General features: G+C 48.7%; 2 protein-coding genes, 1 long non-coding RNA gene and 1 pseudogene across 3 annotated transcripts; 3 read left to right on the forward strand and 1 right to left on the reverse strand.

Moving 5' to 3' along the window:
* The first annotated feature begins 6,382 nt into the window (after nt 1-6,382).
* Nucleotides 6,383-8,391, forward strand: LOC120674424 (uncharacterized acetyltransferase At3g50280-like). The gene has a single exon (XM_039955607.1). The coding sequence runs from the start codon at nt 6,572-6,574 to the stop codon at nt 8,036-8,038; it is 1,467 nt and encodes a 488-aa protein (XP_039811541.1). The 5' UTR covers nt 6,383-6,571; the 3' UTR covers nt 8,039-8,391.
* A 940-nt stretch (nt 8,392-9,331) lies between these two features.
* LOC120674260 lies at nt 9,332-10,123 on the forward strand. The gene is made up of 2 exons (XR_005675034.1): nt 9,332-9,657; nt 9,846-10,123. It is a non-coding gene; the product is annotated as an uncharacterized LOC120674260 (long non-coding RNA).
* Nucleotides 10,124-13,875: 3,752 nt separating this feature from the next.
* On the forward strand, nt 13,876-14,520 carry LOC120674220 (annotated as a pseudogene).
* Nucleotides 14,521-16,723: 2,203 nt separating this feature from the next.
* On the reverse strand, nt 16,724-17,643 carry LOC120674294 (pectinesterase inhibitor 28-like). The gene has a single exon (XM_039955459.1). The coding sequence runs from the start codon at nt 17,546-17,548 to the stop codon at nt 16,916-16,918; it is 633 nt and encodes a 210-aa protein (XP_039811393.1). The 5' UTR covers nt 17,549-17,643; the 3' UTR covers nt 16,724-16,915.
* Between the last annotated feature and the right edge of the window lie 164 nt (nt 17,644-17,807).

The following is a 17,807-nucleotide window of genomic DNA, read 5'->3' on the forward strand; positions in this document are numbered from 1 at the left end:
AAGTAAGGATACAATGACATGCAAATTTTTTAATTCTCAATACTAACTGCGCAAATGCATGGGCAATACAACTAATTATCTTATTATTTAGCCAATAAACGGAGCCTCCACATTCGCTTTTATGGCCTAGAACCCACGTTAATCGGAGAAAAATAGAAAAAATAAAAATTATCCACCACTGTCATTACAATAAAAATTAGCCTAAAAATACCTGTGTGGCTAATTAAAAATCACCCACAAATACTATTATGAAAAATTAAATATAAAATGTCATTTAGCTATGTATCAGTTACAAACATACTATTAATAAAAACTAAAGCTAACAACAATCAATCAAAATAAAAAGAAAATAAAATTATTATATGCATAATATTATTAAAGCTCAACAAATCAAATTGTTAGTATAATCTTTAAAAAATAGTAAGGATACAATGACACATAATTTTTTTAATTTTTAATACTAGCCGCGCAAATACGCCGGTCATACGCCTAGTTCTAATTAAGCAACCACCATATGCACACGGTATAGGATAGCAACCGTCATATGTCAGTCTGATTATCGGACTGGCAGTACGTCAATTTTTTTACTAAATATTTTTAAAATGAGATATCAATTTAGAAAAGTAGTAGTACAAAACTTTAAATTAAAGAGGATTGTAGGTGAACCTAAGAGTTATCAATTTGCATACCTTACCATATGTGCGGCTATAGGATAGCAACCCTCATATGTCAATGCTGATTATCGAACTGGCAGTACGTCAAGGACATGGATATTCACCCGCAAAAAATGCCATGAATATTCGCAAGTGCTAGTCTGAATGTCTGATGATGGAAGGGTTCACCTGTAAATTTTCTCCCTGATTTTCCAACCAAAGCATCATCTTCCTGGAACGAGAAGCCATTCACAGACAGGCGCCGTGTACTGGTCGGATCAGACGATCAGCTAGTGGTGTCTGGGACACTGCACATTGATGATCAGCGATCCGCAGACAGGCGCCGAGGGTAGGGCAGGGGGAAGGGAATGGAGATCGCAGGCAGGATCATGGGTTGGTTCACCTTACCGACGGTAAAACGATTTTCGCCAACTAGCGGTATCGGTAAACCGGCGGTAAATCGCCGAAAACCGCTAGAAACCGCTCGAAATGACAATTCAAATTCAAAAAACCGGTAACCGTTGTTTACCGACCGGTAATCGATGTTTACCGACCGGTAACCGTCGTTTTTAACCGGTAAACACCGTATGACTTTGGAAAATTAAAAATTTTGGCAGCATTTCACCGTAATTTTGTAAATATCATTACTGATGGTATATATCAAACAATTATATAACATTTACACATACATAGAATAGAAGTTCATATCCATAAAAATAGAAATTCACATCCATAGTCCATATAGATCATCACAATAATAGTCCATGCAAATCATCACAACTATAGTCCTCACAAACCATCATCGTCAATATATATAATACATAGTAGTGGTTTTCGGTCCAAATGAACAAATGAACAAATGAAAATATATGTACATATTTGAAATATGAAGACACATATATACATATAGTTAAAATGAACAAATTAACATCCAACTACCATGAACAAATGGATCCATATAGCTAATATGAACACATGTTTTTGAATATAGCTACACAACAAACATCTAAAAATCAATGTAAAATCAAGAAATACTCACAATGCAGTGGTTTCCGGTCCAAACGCGCCGATTTCCGCTCGGAAAACGCCGAATACCGCTCGGGATTAGAGGATACCGCTCGGGATTACCGGTCCGAAAGTTTTTTTATTTTTTTGAGTGCCCAAACAGTCAAATATTTGAACATGTTCTATATTAGAATGATGTATGTCATCTCTACTTTCTTACCATATTTTTTCCTTTTTATTTCAAATATTTTTGAAAATTTTAAATTCGGGCAAAAATTTTCGAAATTTACCGCCGGTATGGGTTGCCGCCTAGTAGCGGTATCGGTAAAAATCGGCGGTAACCGGCGGTTACCGATCGGTAAGGAAAACATTGGTTGCCAACCGGACCGGCAGGCCCCAGACAGCCAAAAGGCTGCCCCAGGCCGGCGGGAGCCCAACTTGCGCCACCGTCCCACGACCGCCGTGGCCAGGCGCCAGCTGAGCTCCAGCCGCGCTGGCATTTGACATTCGCCAAGGCCGGCTCCCGGCCGCCGCAGAGCCAGCCAGCGAGGCCGCGCGCGCCGGCCGCCCGGGTGCAGGCCACCTTGCTTGTTTATTCCCAGTGCGTCCAGTCCCCCCACGCCCGATCGCGCGTGCGCGCGGCACCCGCGCGCCTGCCATGCCGCCCCGCACGGCGCGCCTGATCCGAGCCGCCGCCCGAGCGCCGTCGGGATCCGCGGCCGCGAATTTCTTATGCGCCCCGAGACCGGCCATCCCGATGCGTCCGTGCCCGTGGGGGGTCTCGACTCTCGATCACGCGGGCGGAGGGTGAGGGTGCCGGACACGAGCCCCGGCCGGATCGCCAGTAAGAAACTGGCCTCCCGCCGCCGTGGCAGGGGGCGGCGCTCAGGTTCAGTGGCTGCCGCGCCCGGTGACCGGGCTCCAGCTCACACCCGCCGCGCGCCGCAGCGAGGAGCAACGTGCGACGCGACTAGTTTACACGTTCGTGTCTGTCCGGTACATGTACTTGTGTGCGGGGCTCGAACTCCTCGGCGCCATCGAGCCGGAACGGCGGCGACGGAGTGCCTGCACGTAGCGACTGGCCGGCGGCAGCGGTCTCGAATCGGTTCCAGGCTCTATGTACGGCGCACCCTCCCCCGACCGGAGAAGATTCGATGCAGGACGGACGGCAACGACGGCAGGCTGGACAGGGCGGCCGGGGAGGCGGCAGGTTCATGCACGAGACGTGTGCGCCCGCCCGCCGCCGAGAATTGGAGGACGGGCGGCCCCCGCGTGCCGGACCAACCAACCGAGACCGATCGAGGGCGCACCCGCCCCAGGCTACTACTAGTTGGGGCTAGCACGTCCTCGCCGGCGTCGCGACCTCTAGCTTGGCATCGCATGGCTGCGACCGGTGGAAACCGACGCGCTACGGGCTATTGGGGATCGATGGTCCTGTGCCTGTACCTACGTGTAAGGATGTAAGTGAGTATTTTTTGGATCGACTAATTAATTACAACTAGCCTATCAACCCATGCTTCTGCACGGGCTAATTAGAGTTATTTTTAAAAATAAATTATATAACTAATAACTATAATTAGGATTTGTCTCATTAGGTACTAGTAACACTAGACACAAAAACAAAATACAAAACAAAACAAAACAAAAAATAAAAAAAACAAGACACACAGCGTGACTTACACAATACAAGATCTAAGTCATCTTAAAAGAAGTAAATCTCCTATAATTATCAATCACGCACTCTCATCTATTAAATATTCTAACACATACTATAAAATATATATTCATCATAATATATAGTTGCAATAGATTTTATTTTGCACCATACCTCCATGTGTGTTTGATATATATAGTTAATTAAACAAATTATTTTTGAATCAGTGTTTTTATCTCTTTCATCGTACATGAATAGACATTGACACTTATCGTGGGTAGTATTTTATATAAATAATAATATAAAAATAATAGAAATAGTATTTAAAATTGTATATTCATATACTTTTATATTTATTATAATTATATAATTTAGATTCAGATTTAGAGGTTACTTAACTTTTAATGATGACATAATTGAATAATTTATATACAAATTTAGGGGACATTTTGTATTATTTTTTAATGGCATAGGGGGTAATTTACATGAAGATTAGGGGGTTACTTTAGACTTTTTGGGTAATTTAGATACATATTTGGGGTTACTTTAGTCTATTTTTATAATGACAGAGGTGGGTAATTAATAGAAAAGATAATAAATTCAATGACTATTATGATTAGAGTAGCCAGATGGACAACTAGATGTTTCTGATTTTTATGAGAATTTCTAGTACTTCTAGATTTTTTTAGAGTGTCCATCTAATATTTTAGGTGGCTTCACGTAGACGCTTCAAAGGAACCTCCAATTAGTAACAGTAAGATAATGACATGCACTTTAGTTCATTTCCCCAAATTATTTACACATAATGTAATTATAGTTAATTTTATCAATTTTTGAATTGATCCAATGAACCAAAAATTATCTAACCTGCATCCCTACCTACGTGCTTCTGGGCACGGAGGCAGGCGAAGGACGACGATGACGGGATCGAAGAAACCGACAAGCTAGGTTTGGACACCCTGCCGACCACTGACGGCCCTGTAGAGAAAATTTCGGCACAGAAAAATATTGTTAAAAAAGTTATTACAAATTAAAATTATTTTACCCTTGCATATGCAATTTTAATCTATTATCTTATTATTTGGCCAACAAATGGAGTCTCCACATTCGCTCTCAAGGCTTAGAAATTCCCAGTTAATCGGAGAAAAATAAAATAAAATAAAATACCCACCACTGCCATTATGATAAAAATTAGCCTAAAATATCCCTGTTCCTAATCTATTATCTTATTATTTAGCCAACAAACGGAGTCTCCATGTTCACTCTCAAGGCTTAGAAATTTCCACGTTAATCGGAGAAAAATAGAAAAATAAAATTACCCACCACTGCCATGATGATAAAAAATTAGCCTAAAATACCCCTGTGCCTAATTAAAATTCACCCACAAATGTCATTATGAAAAATTAAATATAAAATATCATTTAGCTATGTATCAGTTACAAACATATACTATTAATAAAAACTAAAGCTAACAATAATCAATCAAAATGAAAGGAAAATAAGAATAATTATATGCATGATATTATTAATTTAAAGCTTAGCAAATCAAATTGTTATTATAGGTAGATCGTATTTGAATTGTTTTAACCAACAATAAGACATAATTTATGATAATGAATATGATGATGTATGGTAAAAAAATTAGTATAATCTTTAAGTAAGGATATAACGAGATGCGAATTTTTGAATTTTCAATACTAGCCGCGCAAATACGTCTAGTTTTGTAAATACACTCTGATCATCAGCTGCGTACGGAGTACGTACAATGACAGTGCCTGGTGGAATCTGCAGCTAACTTAATAGGTGTTATCAGCACTGCATACGAGCGACCGACGATTCCTATGTACACTTGAACAAGTGCTTAAAATACGGTTGCGACTGAAAGATGATAAAACGCGAACAGCACCCTTTCTCAACGGAAAATGTAAAGAACCGAGAGCATGCATCATTGAGAGCAAGCGACGACGCACCCTATGTCACTAGTCTTTTTTGAAAAGTAATATGTCACTAGACTGACTAGGCAACAAGGGAGGAGCAACGTATTCTATTCCAGCCGGGACGTAGACCATGTAACTGACGAACAGATGATGATGGAGGCGTAAACGCCTCTGACTGATTAGTACCAGGCTACCAGCACACTATTTGCTCTTGAGAGGTGTATATGGATTGGACGACTTGAAATTATGTGCCGCCTTCGTCCGAAATTTTCATTTTAACTTTTCTAAATATATATATTTTACTCCTCGTAAAAAATACATATATTTTACTATATAGTATACATCCAGATTTATAGTAAAAATTATGCATGTTAAATATTAAAATGAATCATTTGGAATAGAGGGAGTAGATGCTCTTTCCCAGCATGAGCTAATCGATCGCCTGCACACGCCAAACCATTCAAAAATCCCTATAACAATAGCCCAAGAGATTAATCCGACGAGGCTGTTAGCACGGCAACAAAGAACTCGTGATGTTAACGCGTCCATTTGAATACGGAAAGACGTTGCATGTTCATTGAACCCGCCCAGCAGCATTGTTCTGTAATATCTCGTCAATAAGTGCTCTGCCAGCCATCTAATCTAACCGGTCAATTACCGGGTCGATTAGCTAGCCTTTTCACAGCTATTGCTATCTTTTTAAAAAAAGAGAAAGCCAGAAGGTTGATAGTTTTTTTTTCTAGTGCATGCAGGACACTTGTTCTTCCTCGTCCCGGAGGAGGGGACACCTGTTGCAGAACACTCCAATTGAGCTCCTAGTACACAACAGATGTCAAGAAACCATACGTGCTGACTGATACAATTCGCTGTAAAAAAATTATGCTGAAACTATCCAGAATCATCAGTATTTTTAAAATGTATAAATCTTTTGTGTTTTCTTGATGTGCCTCACCACTGTTCACCAGGCAGTAGAACAAATCTCTAGCTGCCGCTTTATCTGATATCTGCCTCTGACAGCCACAAAAACCTGGCCTCAGAGAATATCCAAAACAGTACTGGCAAAGGAGGCCGAGGAGTACCGGCCCAGGTGCATGCATCCAGCCCCCTCCTGGTGTCCTATATAAACCGCCCAAGCTTGTTCGGTGCTCAGCAAGGCAGTACTGCCCAAACCACCTCTTTGGCAGTATCGCGCAACGCTCACGCACGCACACTGCCTATCTGCTCGCCTGCCACCGCCACCGCTTCATCAGCAGCAGTGGAAGCGAGCGGCCGGTGGTGCAAGAGCGGCGAGCACGTACTCGGCCACCAGTCCAGTCCAGTCCATGGCTCAGATGATCTCCACCATGCCCATGGTGGACGCCGCGCCAGCGGTGTCCGCCATTATGCCCAAGTTGGGGCAGGCCGCCTGCCTGGACGCGCCGGCCTCGGGCATCACCGTCGTGTCGAGGCAGCACGTGCGCCCGGACGCCGCGTGGGCGACCGGCGACCTCACGCTCTCCGTCTCCGACCTGCCCATGCTGTCGTGCCACTACATCCAGAAGGGGCTCTTCTTCCCGGCCCCCGACCTGCCCATGTCCTCGCTCGTCTCGCTGCTCGCGTCGTCGCTGGCGCGGGCGCTGGCCGCCGTCCCGGCCCTCGCCGGCCGCCTCGTCACGCTGCCCGACGACCGCATCGTCATCCGCTGCAACGACGCGGGCGTCGACTTCCTCCACGCCGTCGCGCCCGGCCTGTCGCTCGACGACTTTCTCGTCACGGACGCCGACGTGCCCACCAAGCTGACAAAGGACCTGTTCCCCATGGATCGGACCGTGAGCTACGAAGGGCACCGGCGCCCGCTCACGTCGTTCCAAGTCACCGTGCTCGGTGACGGCGCCGTCTTCATCGGAATCGTCGCCAACCACGCCGTCGTGGACGGCACCTCCTTTTGGCACTTCTTCAACACCTGGGCCGCCATCTGCCGCGGCGAGTCGCCCAGGCTGCTGGACTTCCGCAGAAACTTCTTCGGAGACTCCACCGCCGTCCTCCGCTTCCCCGGCGGCGTCGGCCCGGCGGTGACCTTCGACGTGGACGCACCTCTCCGGGAGCGCGTCTTTCACTTCAGCGCGGACGCGATTCGCGAGATGAAGGCAATTGCCAACCGTCGCCCGAGCGGTGGCCACCACGCCGAGGTCTACGGCAAGATGGCGCAGGACCCGAAGAATCCCGGCGAGATCTCGTCGTTCCAGTCGCTGTGCGCGCAGATATGGCTCGCGGTGACGCGCGCCCGGAAACGCCTGGCGCCCGACGCGACGACCACGTTCCGAATGGCGGTGAACTGCCGGCACCGGCTGCGCCCGGCCATCTCCCCTGTTTACTTCGGCAACGCCATCCAGAGCGCCGTGACGACGGCGACGGTGTCCGAGCTGGCGCGGCACGATCTGCGGTGGGCGGCGGGCAAGCTGAACGCCAGCCTCGCGGCGTACGGCGACGGCGCGATCCGGCGCGCGGCGGCGGCGTGGCAGGCCAAGCCCGGGTGCTTCCCGCTGGGCAACCCCGACGGGTCGGTGATCACGATGGGGAGCTCGAACCGGTTCCCGATGTACGACGGCAACGACTTCGGGTGGGGGCGGCCCCTCGCGGTGCGGAGCGGTCGCGCCAACAAGTTCGACGGCAAGATGTCGGCGTTCCCTGGGCGCGCCGGCGACGGCAGCGTGGACATCGAGGTGTGCCTGCCGCCGGAGACCATGGCGGCGCTGCTCCGCGACGCCGAGTTCATGCAGTACGTGTCGTGCCCGTCGCACCTGTTGTGAGCTCCGTTGTGATCCTCCACCGTGCCGTGCGTGCGCGGGTGGGGCCGTCGGCCGTGACATGCCGGTGCGGCGCTGTTTGGATTGCTCGGCCGCCCTTGCCGTTCGGCATGCAGCAGCTGGTTGGTGCCAGGACACTGTATCCGTCTCGGTGTGCTCCGTGTTAGGTGGCAATTACTGTACTGGTGCTTGGGAATGACTAGCGCTTTAGGCTGCAAACTATGCATAGTGACTTAGTGAGTGAGCATGGAGATGAGCCATGTAACATTGTGTCAGAAATAAGTTTCTGAAATTGTTAGTGTTCAATCTTCAATGGTCTTCTAAAAAAAAATCTTCAATGGTTGATCTTTGCTGTACTAGTTTGTGTCGGATCGTTTTGACGCTAGGTTGGAGCAACATGCCAGTTCTTGGGAGAGTGCTCTCATTTCTATTCTCCTTGCTGATCTTTGCGTGAATTCTACGATTTCTTTATATGTGGCATTGTTTCCACATAATCAATTCGCTCATTTCTTCTTCGTGGCATTTTTTTTATTTGCTTCGTTGCAGGACAGCACGTGGCATGTTGGTTGCCACGTGGACCCGCAATACTCAAAGTCGGGCAAGTACTTAATTTCTAAAATAATAAAAACTATATTGCTGAATACTATGACAATAACAATCGTCCAAAAGAGAGGGAGCGGTATTATAGTTCTTAATTTTAGCACATGAGATAGTTGTTTCGTGAGCAATTGTGTTGTTTTTTTTCTCTCTCTCTCTCTCTCACATTACCTGAAACTGCATGAGATAATCTATAACACCAGTTTCAGTGGGAAGTATTATCATACAGTTATCAAAATAATAAACTAGGTAACCGCACCAGAGTATTGTCATCATCAATGACACTTATCTCACATCCTGCAACACTTCTCTCTTCTGTCGTGTCAGCAAATTTAATACTTATAATATTTTTATTGAAATTAGTCTAAGATGTGGACTTGTACTACAAATGTACCTGCCTTTAAAGGTGTCACGGAAATTAAGGTCAACAGTCAATATAAGCGACGCAATCAGGCAACGCAAATTTTACTTTCGTCTCAAAACGTTGCCACTTAGCTAGCTCATGACATTGGGTGCCCATGGGCTGGTAGTCAAACATGTGACAACAATACTTTGTTGCTGATGATGGCCCAGCCCACGAAAATAGAACCTCTTGCCGTTCCTTAGGTGGGCTGTGGCCTATTAGCTTTGTTGAATGTTGGCAGACCAGACCCGTGCTCGTTATGTATCAATCATTGGCCGTGTAGAAGCCTGTAACGCCAACAGCACAACGAACAACACCTTTTTTTTTTCAGACGACTTTCGATCCTTCCGTCCTTATCCTCTAGTTACAGCACATCGAGGTGGAGAGGAGACGATTGGCTTCTCGGCGTCGATTCCGCCGGCGCCTCCTCGCCTCCGGCAGCCGTTCCGGCGCTGGAGATGGGGAGGAGCTGCGGGGTCGACGGCCGAGGTAATCCTATTATTTTAGGGTTTGCTAGGTTAAAGTTAGTATCCTTCGTTTTGGTGCTGTCGATGCGAAGTCTAGTTTCCCTCCATGGTGATGTGGATGAAGGCGACGGAGGTGGCGGCTTCTTCGGTTGGAGGTATGTTGTTCACTTATCCGAGAAATCGGATTGGTGTTTGCTTTCCCGCTGCGGCGGTCTTTTCCCTTTTTGGGTTGCTTTATCAGCCGACGACTCGGGATCGCCTGCGTCACTTGAGGCGGCTGTTCTTGGAGCTTTCGGCGATTTGACGGCCAATACTACCTGTGCGTTCAACGTTCCAAGTGTAGATCGAAGCTTTCGATGTGCCAATCATTGCGGCATCAAAAAACTTTAAAGCTTCTTCGTCGAGATGGGGACCGGTTTCAAGCTGCAAGCTCGTCGTGTTCATCTGTCAGCAGAGGTGGCTCGATGAGTGGTGGCTCCGATCGTCGTTGATGAAGATGACTAGGTGGAGCTTACAAGGACCTACATATATTTTTAATTTTACTAGGGGACGTCTTTGTAAGCAATGGAATGTAGCTTGTTATATAAATAAATGAAATACAACCTGGTTTCTAAAAAAACACCTTTTTTTAGTGGAAGTCACACCCTCTCTGCTGACAAAAGGCTGCACGCACACACGTCACCTATAAGCACGCACATACTCCGTATAGTACACAAGAGGTATGGATCGATTGATAAATTTAACAGCAGATGTGAAAGAAAAATCATCTTGACTAACAACTCACTCTCTCTATATGTGAAAACGAAAAACAATTTGCTCTGAACCTGGTCAATTTTCTAGTATCCGGCATCGTATATAGGCCTGTTTGATACTCTAACTCAATTAGAGGTTAGAGTTAGTTTCTACCTCATGACTAACTTTGAACTAACTCTAACCAAAGAGATGTTTGATGCAAAAGTTAGATTGACAATAAATATATTTTTTCAATCATTGGGCTCCTTTAAATTCTCTTTCCAGCCCGATCTAGTGTGACCAGCTCTTGTGTGACCTCCTTTCGCTCACAAATGACCAAACAAATTATGGCAGTGGCAAACGACGAGCCAGGTTTTGTTTCCGTCGCTCCGTTTATTCTTTCTTTCTCAGCGTCGGCAGGGAGGCAGCGGAGCAGCCTGAAGCCATGGCGGTGGACCTCATGTCCTGTGGCGGCGGCAGCGCGTACGAGCACCTCGCGTTCCAGGAAGTTGCCACAGCGGGGCTCTGCAAGCCTGGAGCTGCTGGCGTCCTCGCTCTCCCCGCGCGCTACCGGGCACGCCGAGGGCAGCGTGTCCAAGGGGTGCCTCGTGCGGAAGCACGTCAAGCGCGCCACCGACGACCCCGCCACGCACAGGGGCGGCGGCGGGTGAGGAGTGGCAGCGTCGAGGGTCGGGGCAGAGGGCGGCAGCCGGCGGCGAACTCAGGGGCGGCATTTGGTGGCAAACTTAGAGGCGGCATTTGGCGGCGCGATAGGGGGCTCCAAAGGTCGGCGGTGCAGCTCGATTGGACAGTCGGGGAGGCTCCAGAGGCGGCGGCGCTACAGGGGCGGATCTGGGCGGCGCGACGGGGAGCTCCAGGGCCGGCGGCGCAGCTCGATTCGACGGTCGGCGCGGCGAGTTCGGCCGCCCGGCGCGGCCGCCCTGGGCGGCACTGGGAGGGCGGTGAGGGGGGGGGTGTTCCTAGGCGGCACAGCACCGGTCGTTGCAGAGGGGGAAGGGGCAGGGCTGGGATGGTGTCGTGAGGAGGGAGGAGGCCGATTCGGCCACAAGTCGATCTAGGGAGAGGAAAAAGGGTGGACCCCACTAATCTAACCCAAATAAGTACTTTTTGGAGAGGATATTTTTTTTGGGTTAGATGCATCTAACCCAATTTAACTCATCTGTTTGGATAATTTTAGGTTAGATGAGCTCAATCTAACTCTAACCCATGAATCCAAACAAAGCTATACTTACGCAAGATCAGCCTAGCAGTAATAAGCCATTAGTTTCCGACCGGTGATCTACCTGGAGATGCTGCCCGTAGTGTAGTGTAGGGGACCTTGTCGTCTTGAAGACTGAAACATGGAGTGACGATGGTCCCGGTCTTCAGATCTAGTCAAGCTCGAGGAGGATTTTACGGGCACGAGCATCTTTATATTACCAGCTTACTGTACTTAACGTCTTAACGAAAAACGAATTGCGGCTCTAAAAGACCAGCTGGAAGCCTGGAACCTTCTTTTCACTGCGATGGTTGCCGGCGTCCGCGTCACAACCCGTCCCGGTCTTCATCTAATCAAACATACCCCGTTGCGGCTTTAACCCTCCCAGTCCCGGACCGGAACGTGATTCATTGCTCCCATGCCAATATATATGCCATCCATGTCCAAGATCCAGTCAAAAGCACACTGGAGCGAACAAAAACGCCAAGCTCCCTGTTTCCAAGGCGGGAGGGCAAGAGCAAGACCGGTGCCTGCACCGGGACTCCTCGGTCGGAAGCAAGCGAACAATCAGCGTCCGGAGCCAGAAAAACCAAAGGAAAAGCGGTGAGCGCGCAAAAGACGACGGCAGGGCCGCCGGCGCACCCCTGCCGTACGTACTGCAGCGCGGCCAGTCTGCCATTGCCCGCGACCTGCACAGCCGGCGCCGGCGTCTGCCGGCCCAGTAGTCCAGCGATCTCGGCGCCTCGCCCGCATTCCCGAGGAAGCAAGCGTCCCCCCGAAATCCGCAATGATTGATGCCCGCGCCGCCGCGTCGTCCACGCCGCCCACGTCGCGTCCCATGCCGTCATGCCTCGGGCAGCGCGCACGCCGGGGCAGCCCCCACCGTGTCCCCCGCGGCGAGCACCGTCGCGCCCCGGCGGCCTCGTCCCGTCAATTCCATGTCTCCCCCGTCGCGTCGCCTTGCGCGCGCTGTCCCCGAACCCGAACGCGAACGGCTCGCCCTCGCCCTCGGCCACCCTCAAAAGAGCTGCGCGCTCGGCCTCTGACGGTTCAATGTTCTCATGTTGCATCAGCCCCTAACTTTTTCCTCCCTCCCTAGCTTTCTCTTTCCATCTCCAGCCTCGGGTGGGCTTAGATCCTTTACAAGATCTGCTTGCTCGCTTCCACCGGAAATATTCCCCGGCCTCCACCACCACCACCGGCGCAAGGCAACAAGAATATACTGAACTGCCACCCCACACACACAAACGTCGCGGTCTCTCGTCTCCCTAAAGCTGCAAGCCTTGGCTGTTCCCCGGTCATACTGAAACATTAGAGGAGGTAGCTAGGCTAGCCGATCGATGAGCTCTCTCTGCCCATGGCTTCCTTCTCTTCTCTGATCCGATCGATGCCACCGTAGCGGTCAATTTGACCAGCCTTTGGTTTCAGTACCTTGTCTCTCGCTTTGCTCCTTTTTCTTTTAGGCCCTGTTTATCTTTACCCGTAAACTTTGTAAACGTAAAAAAACCGTCACATCCAATATTTCGACACATGCATAGAGTACTAAATGAAGTTTATTTATAATTTTTTTGCATAGATGGGCTGTAAATCGCGAGACGAATCTAATGAGCCTACTTAATCCATGATTTGCAACAGTGATGCTACGGTAACTATCCGCTAATTATTGATTAATTATGGATTCATTAGCATCATTAGATTCGTCTCACGATTTACAACTCATCTGTGCAAAAAGTTTTGTAAATAGACTTCATTTAATACTTCAAATTAGCAAGATTCCAATGCAAAAAAAAAATTGCGCTCGAACTAAACACAGCCTTACTGACCTTGCTTGTTTGCAGTGCCTTTCATGCTCTTGTCACATACCACTTCCATCCCAAAATAAATGCAATTCTAAAACTAGACACGCAAACCAATATATGGTGTGAAATTACCAAAATACCCCTTGTTTTTATGAGAAAGATCTAGACAGTGTCTTGTCTCTTTTGTAAGAAAACTCCGAAAACTCTTGTCTTTTGTAATAGTTGGGTCAAAGTAGCACTCTTTTATGGGACAAATTTTAAATTTTAGATATGCAATTATTTTGAGACGAAGAAAGTACTTGCACAAGCCTCCTAGCTTTTCCTTTGAGCTGAGACCTCACTACCTGAGAGAGATACCACTAGCCCTCGCCATATAAAACGTGGCCGGCGTGCGTATGTTGCCCTGGTGATACGACGCGCACACATTTGCCCTATTTACTATGCTGGTGCTAGAGGCTGTTGCTGGAGTGGTGTAAGAGAAAACACTGTTGGTTGACTGGTGACTGGAGGCTGCTGTTGGAGTGGTGTGAGAGGAAAACACTACTAGCTGGCCGGAGGCTGCTGGAGCATAACAGGGTGTATATTTATATTATATTGGGCTCGGAGCAGGGGTCCTGCGGAGGATGAGGAGGAAGGGGAGCGAGTGCGGCAAAGGATCAGCCCAGCTGAGATCGGCAGCGCCACGCCCATGATCTCACTGGCGTCCAGATCCGGCCGGCGGACGGCGCCGGACCGGGAGCGGCCTCGGCAAGCGCGAGGCGCGTGCGGCACTCGCCTGCTGCGGCGCGCACGGTGGACGGCCGCGCGGTTCTACCGGCGAGCGAGGGTGAGCATCGTGAGGGCGTTCCGGTCGGCGTCGACGACGACCAGGAAAACCGCTGCTGCTGCTGCTAGCGTGGCGTCCCCGGACTGCACGCCGGCGAGGCATAGCAGCAGGCGGCAGCAACCCGCGGCGGCGCCACCGGTGGTCGTCGACGACTCGCATAAGAGCGAAGCGGTGGAGGAGTGCATCAGGTTCATGAACTCGTCGTCGAGGAAGTACCGGTAGACCATCAGTGTCGGGGGATTTTGTGTGCGCGGATGCTAAGCGTCTTTCTTGTATTTGTTCGCTTTTGTTGGCCTTTCATCTATGTGCGCATCTGATCAAACCTTGTACTTGAGAAACATACCGGTTGCTCCCTTTGACAGATCTTTGTGTGTCCTGAAATCTCTCCCTAGTTTTTCGAAGTCTGGAAATGAATATGTGTATATTTTTCCGGGTTTGCTGATTTTAAATTTTCATCTGAACGAAACAAAAACAGAATTCCGTCACACCGTAGTAAGCATGTAAGTATTTCTTTGGTTACCTGCATATTTGAATTGTCATTTTCTTTTACACAAACAGCAGAGAAGCCTCTATTGAAACTTTTTTTATAAATTTCTTACAGAAAATGTGCAGGTACAAGGGAGAAGGCCAAATTAAAAGGAAGGCCCTACGTCCCTACTGGCAAAAATTATACAAAATTAGTGAATTATGCAGCCAATCTTCCAATAAACATTTAACTAGTTTTCTGTGTCCTGAACCTTGAATACTATATTAAGGTATCGATATAAAATCAGCAGCAGCTGGCGCATGATCGATGTCCAATCGCTCTAAAAAGCATTCATTTTTTTCAGTTTATACTAATCAAGTGATCAGGATAAATAACTATGAACTAAATCTACGACGTCTTCTTTCGCATCTGTCACAAGACGAACAATGCAAATATATTCAGCGAAACAGTTTGAGGAGATAAGAATGCATATGTAATTGAAGCAAACTTGTGAACATAGCAGTAGCTTGCGCTGAGCAGTCAAACCTACAGATTGCTGTCATACACAGAAAGAACAAAAGAGACATTCGTCGCCAAAGAAAAAAAAAAGAACAAAGGGACACGTACCTCTATCGTTATTCGACCGATCGATATACCATGCATGAGTTTATGCCATCACCTAGAGCTAAGGAAAAAATTATTATCATTTATGAAAGTTTCACGAGAAACTAAATCCAACCAATCAAAGTTTCATCGCCACAATAACAAAGGCAATTTAATCAACACAGAGTCTATTGTTAGAGTTCCGCCCATGCTTGTCAACAGTGGAAGGCGGCCAACCGGCCTGCCTGCTTCCTTCAGGTTTCGAGGATCATTCTGAGCCGACTCAGGGTGACACCTACGCCACCCGGGGACATCCGCATCCAGGAACACTGGAAGCACGCGCGCCTCCAATTCCCGGCAACCATCCGGAAAGGTGCTGATACCCTCTTCGCACTTGTAGTTTGGCACATCTGGAAAGAGCAGAATGCGCGACTCTTCCGCGGCGATTCACAGGATCAACAGCAGCTACTTCGGAAGATTAAAACCGAAATCGACATGTGGGTAGCAGCTGGCGCCAAAGAGTCTTGATAGTCTCTTAGGCGAGTAATCCAACCCAGAGTTGTGTATCGAACGCGGCGTTGGTCGCGGGTTGTAAACATCAAACTTTATATGATCCTTTCTTTCTTAATGCAATGATGTGCACTCCTCCTGCGCATTCGAGGAAAAAAAGGCGACCCACCGGCCTTTGCTTGCTGCAACAGAAACTATGATTTTTAGAGACGGAACTACGGAGGCTCGCTCAGTGATGAAAACTTATCGAGGACTTGATATGGTTGCAATAATACGAGGATGCCGGAAGCAGCATCAAGGTTCGCTGGATGGCCATGGGATAAGTTTTCAATACGTCTGTGCTTCTGGCCTGCTGGCGGCTTGTGTGTGTCTCCTAAGGTTTTGGGCAACAGCAGGTCAGCAATCTTTAAGCCTAAAGCCAATTTCAGTGGATAGGTCATGAGAGTGTCATGAGCATTAAATTTGCTGATGTGGCAAAAGAGAGAGAAAGAGAAGTGTCATGAGATGTGAGAGGAGTATCATCACCATGACACTCCTCTGGCTCGGTTACCTAGTTCACAGTCTAGGTAACCGTGCGATGACACTCCCATTGAGACTGGCCTAAGTAAGGTTGTGTTTAGTTCGCGAAAAAGTTTGGATTCTGGGTACTGTAGCACTGTCGTTGTTATTAGGTAATTAATGTATAATCATGGACTAATTAGGCTTAAAAGATTCGTCTCGTGCCAATCAGTTGAACTGAGTAATTAGTTATTTTTTTAATTATATTTAATGCTTCATACATATGTCCAAAGATTCGATGTGATAGGTACTGTAGGAAAAAAATTTGAAAACTAATCAGGGCCTAATAATAATAAGGTTCCATGCCTATCAAATGCGTAAGATGGGCTCTGTGTTTTTCCAAAAAAAAAAAAGGGCTCTCAATCTCGATCCAGTACAGACTGCGGCCTCGCATTCAGCCCATACTAGGGAACTTGTTCCCATTTTTCCTTTTTTGGGGCAATGATTCATATTCGCGTCCAAGCAGTAGAGACAAAAGTAAATTCAGCCAGTAGCTCGACCCGATCCGTCCAGCAAACAACAGTCCGTGACCAACCTTTCCATTCCATGGATTATTCATGCCATGCATCACATGAATGATCAACCATACATTGCATGCTCGATTTACAAGCACTCTCATCTCTGATCAGATTCTCAAACCTCATGAGTTTCGACAGAGGATGGAGTGATGTCTATCCCAACAGGTGTCAAACGCATTCATTCAGGTGGAGGGTTCGTGCGTCTGCAATAGCGAGATGATGTCGAGGGTGATGGTGCAGAGGCGCCGCAGCGCCTCCTCCCTTTTCGACAGCTCCGGCGGGTACGTCGTCGTCCTGCTCGGGCGCGCCTGCTGCTGCTGCCGCCTCCGGAACAGCGTCCGGCACACCGCGGGGTACTCGGCCGCGGCGCTCGCGTGCACGAAGGCGTAGTCGTAGTCCTGCTCCGCGAGGGAGACCCGCGCCGCCAGGAGCGCGTCGCAGGCGGCCGCGTACTTGGCGGCGCAGGTGCGGAGGAGCGCGCGGTCTGCCTCGGGGGTGGCTGCGGCGTCGCTGGCGTTGGCGAGGAAGGAGGCGGTGCCGGAGGCATTGGCGGCCGCGGCGGAGACGGCGATGGCACAGAGGGCGGGGACGTCGGCGGTGGAGCTGGAGGGGTCGGCGGCGAGGGCGGCGATGCAGACGTCGTAGAAGCTGGTGGAGTTGCACGTCGACTGCAACAGCGCGGGTTGGTGACGTTCCTTGCTGCTGCTGCTGCTGTGTTGTGGTTGTGCGAGGGCGATGGAGGAGTCGGAGAGGTGGAAGAGGACGTTCAGCTGGATGAGGAGCAAGGCAAGCAAGGGGGAAGCCGCAGTAGCCATTGCCGGCGCAGCCGTACTATGCCCGTATCTCCCCTCGGTGACGGACGGCTGAGGAAGAGCCCTGGAGAAGATAAACGCATGTCCGTGCGCGCTCCCTGCATATCGACAACGACGACAAGACTCTGAAAAGGCCCGCGTTGCTGTACATGGTTGTCGCTTGCTTCACGTGCAAGGTTTTTTTTTTTTTTTTGAGATTGCTGCTTCACGTGCAAGTGCAACAACCATCTCGCTCGATCGGATCTACCGGGCCATCCAACAA

Source organism: Panicum virgatum, chromosome 5N, assembly GCF_016808335.1.
Source record: "Panicum virgatum strain AP13 chromosome 5N, P.virgatum_v5, whole genome shotgun sequence".
Lineage (NCBI taxonomy): Eukaryota > Viridiplantae > Streptophyta > Magnoliopsida > Poales > Poaceae > Panicum > Panicum virgatum.

Excerpts from the sequence above, each read along its gene's own strand:
- LOC120674424 (XM_039955607.1), top strand. The coding sequence starts at position 6,572 with ATGGCTCAGATGATCTCCACCATGCCCATGGTGGACGCCGCGCCAGCG.
- LOC120674294 (XM_039955459.1), bottom strand. The coding sequence starts at position 17,548 with ATGGCTACTGCGGCTTCCCCCTTGCTTGCCTTGCTCCTCATCCAGCTG.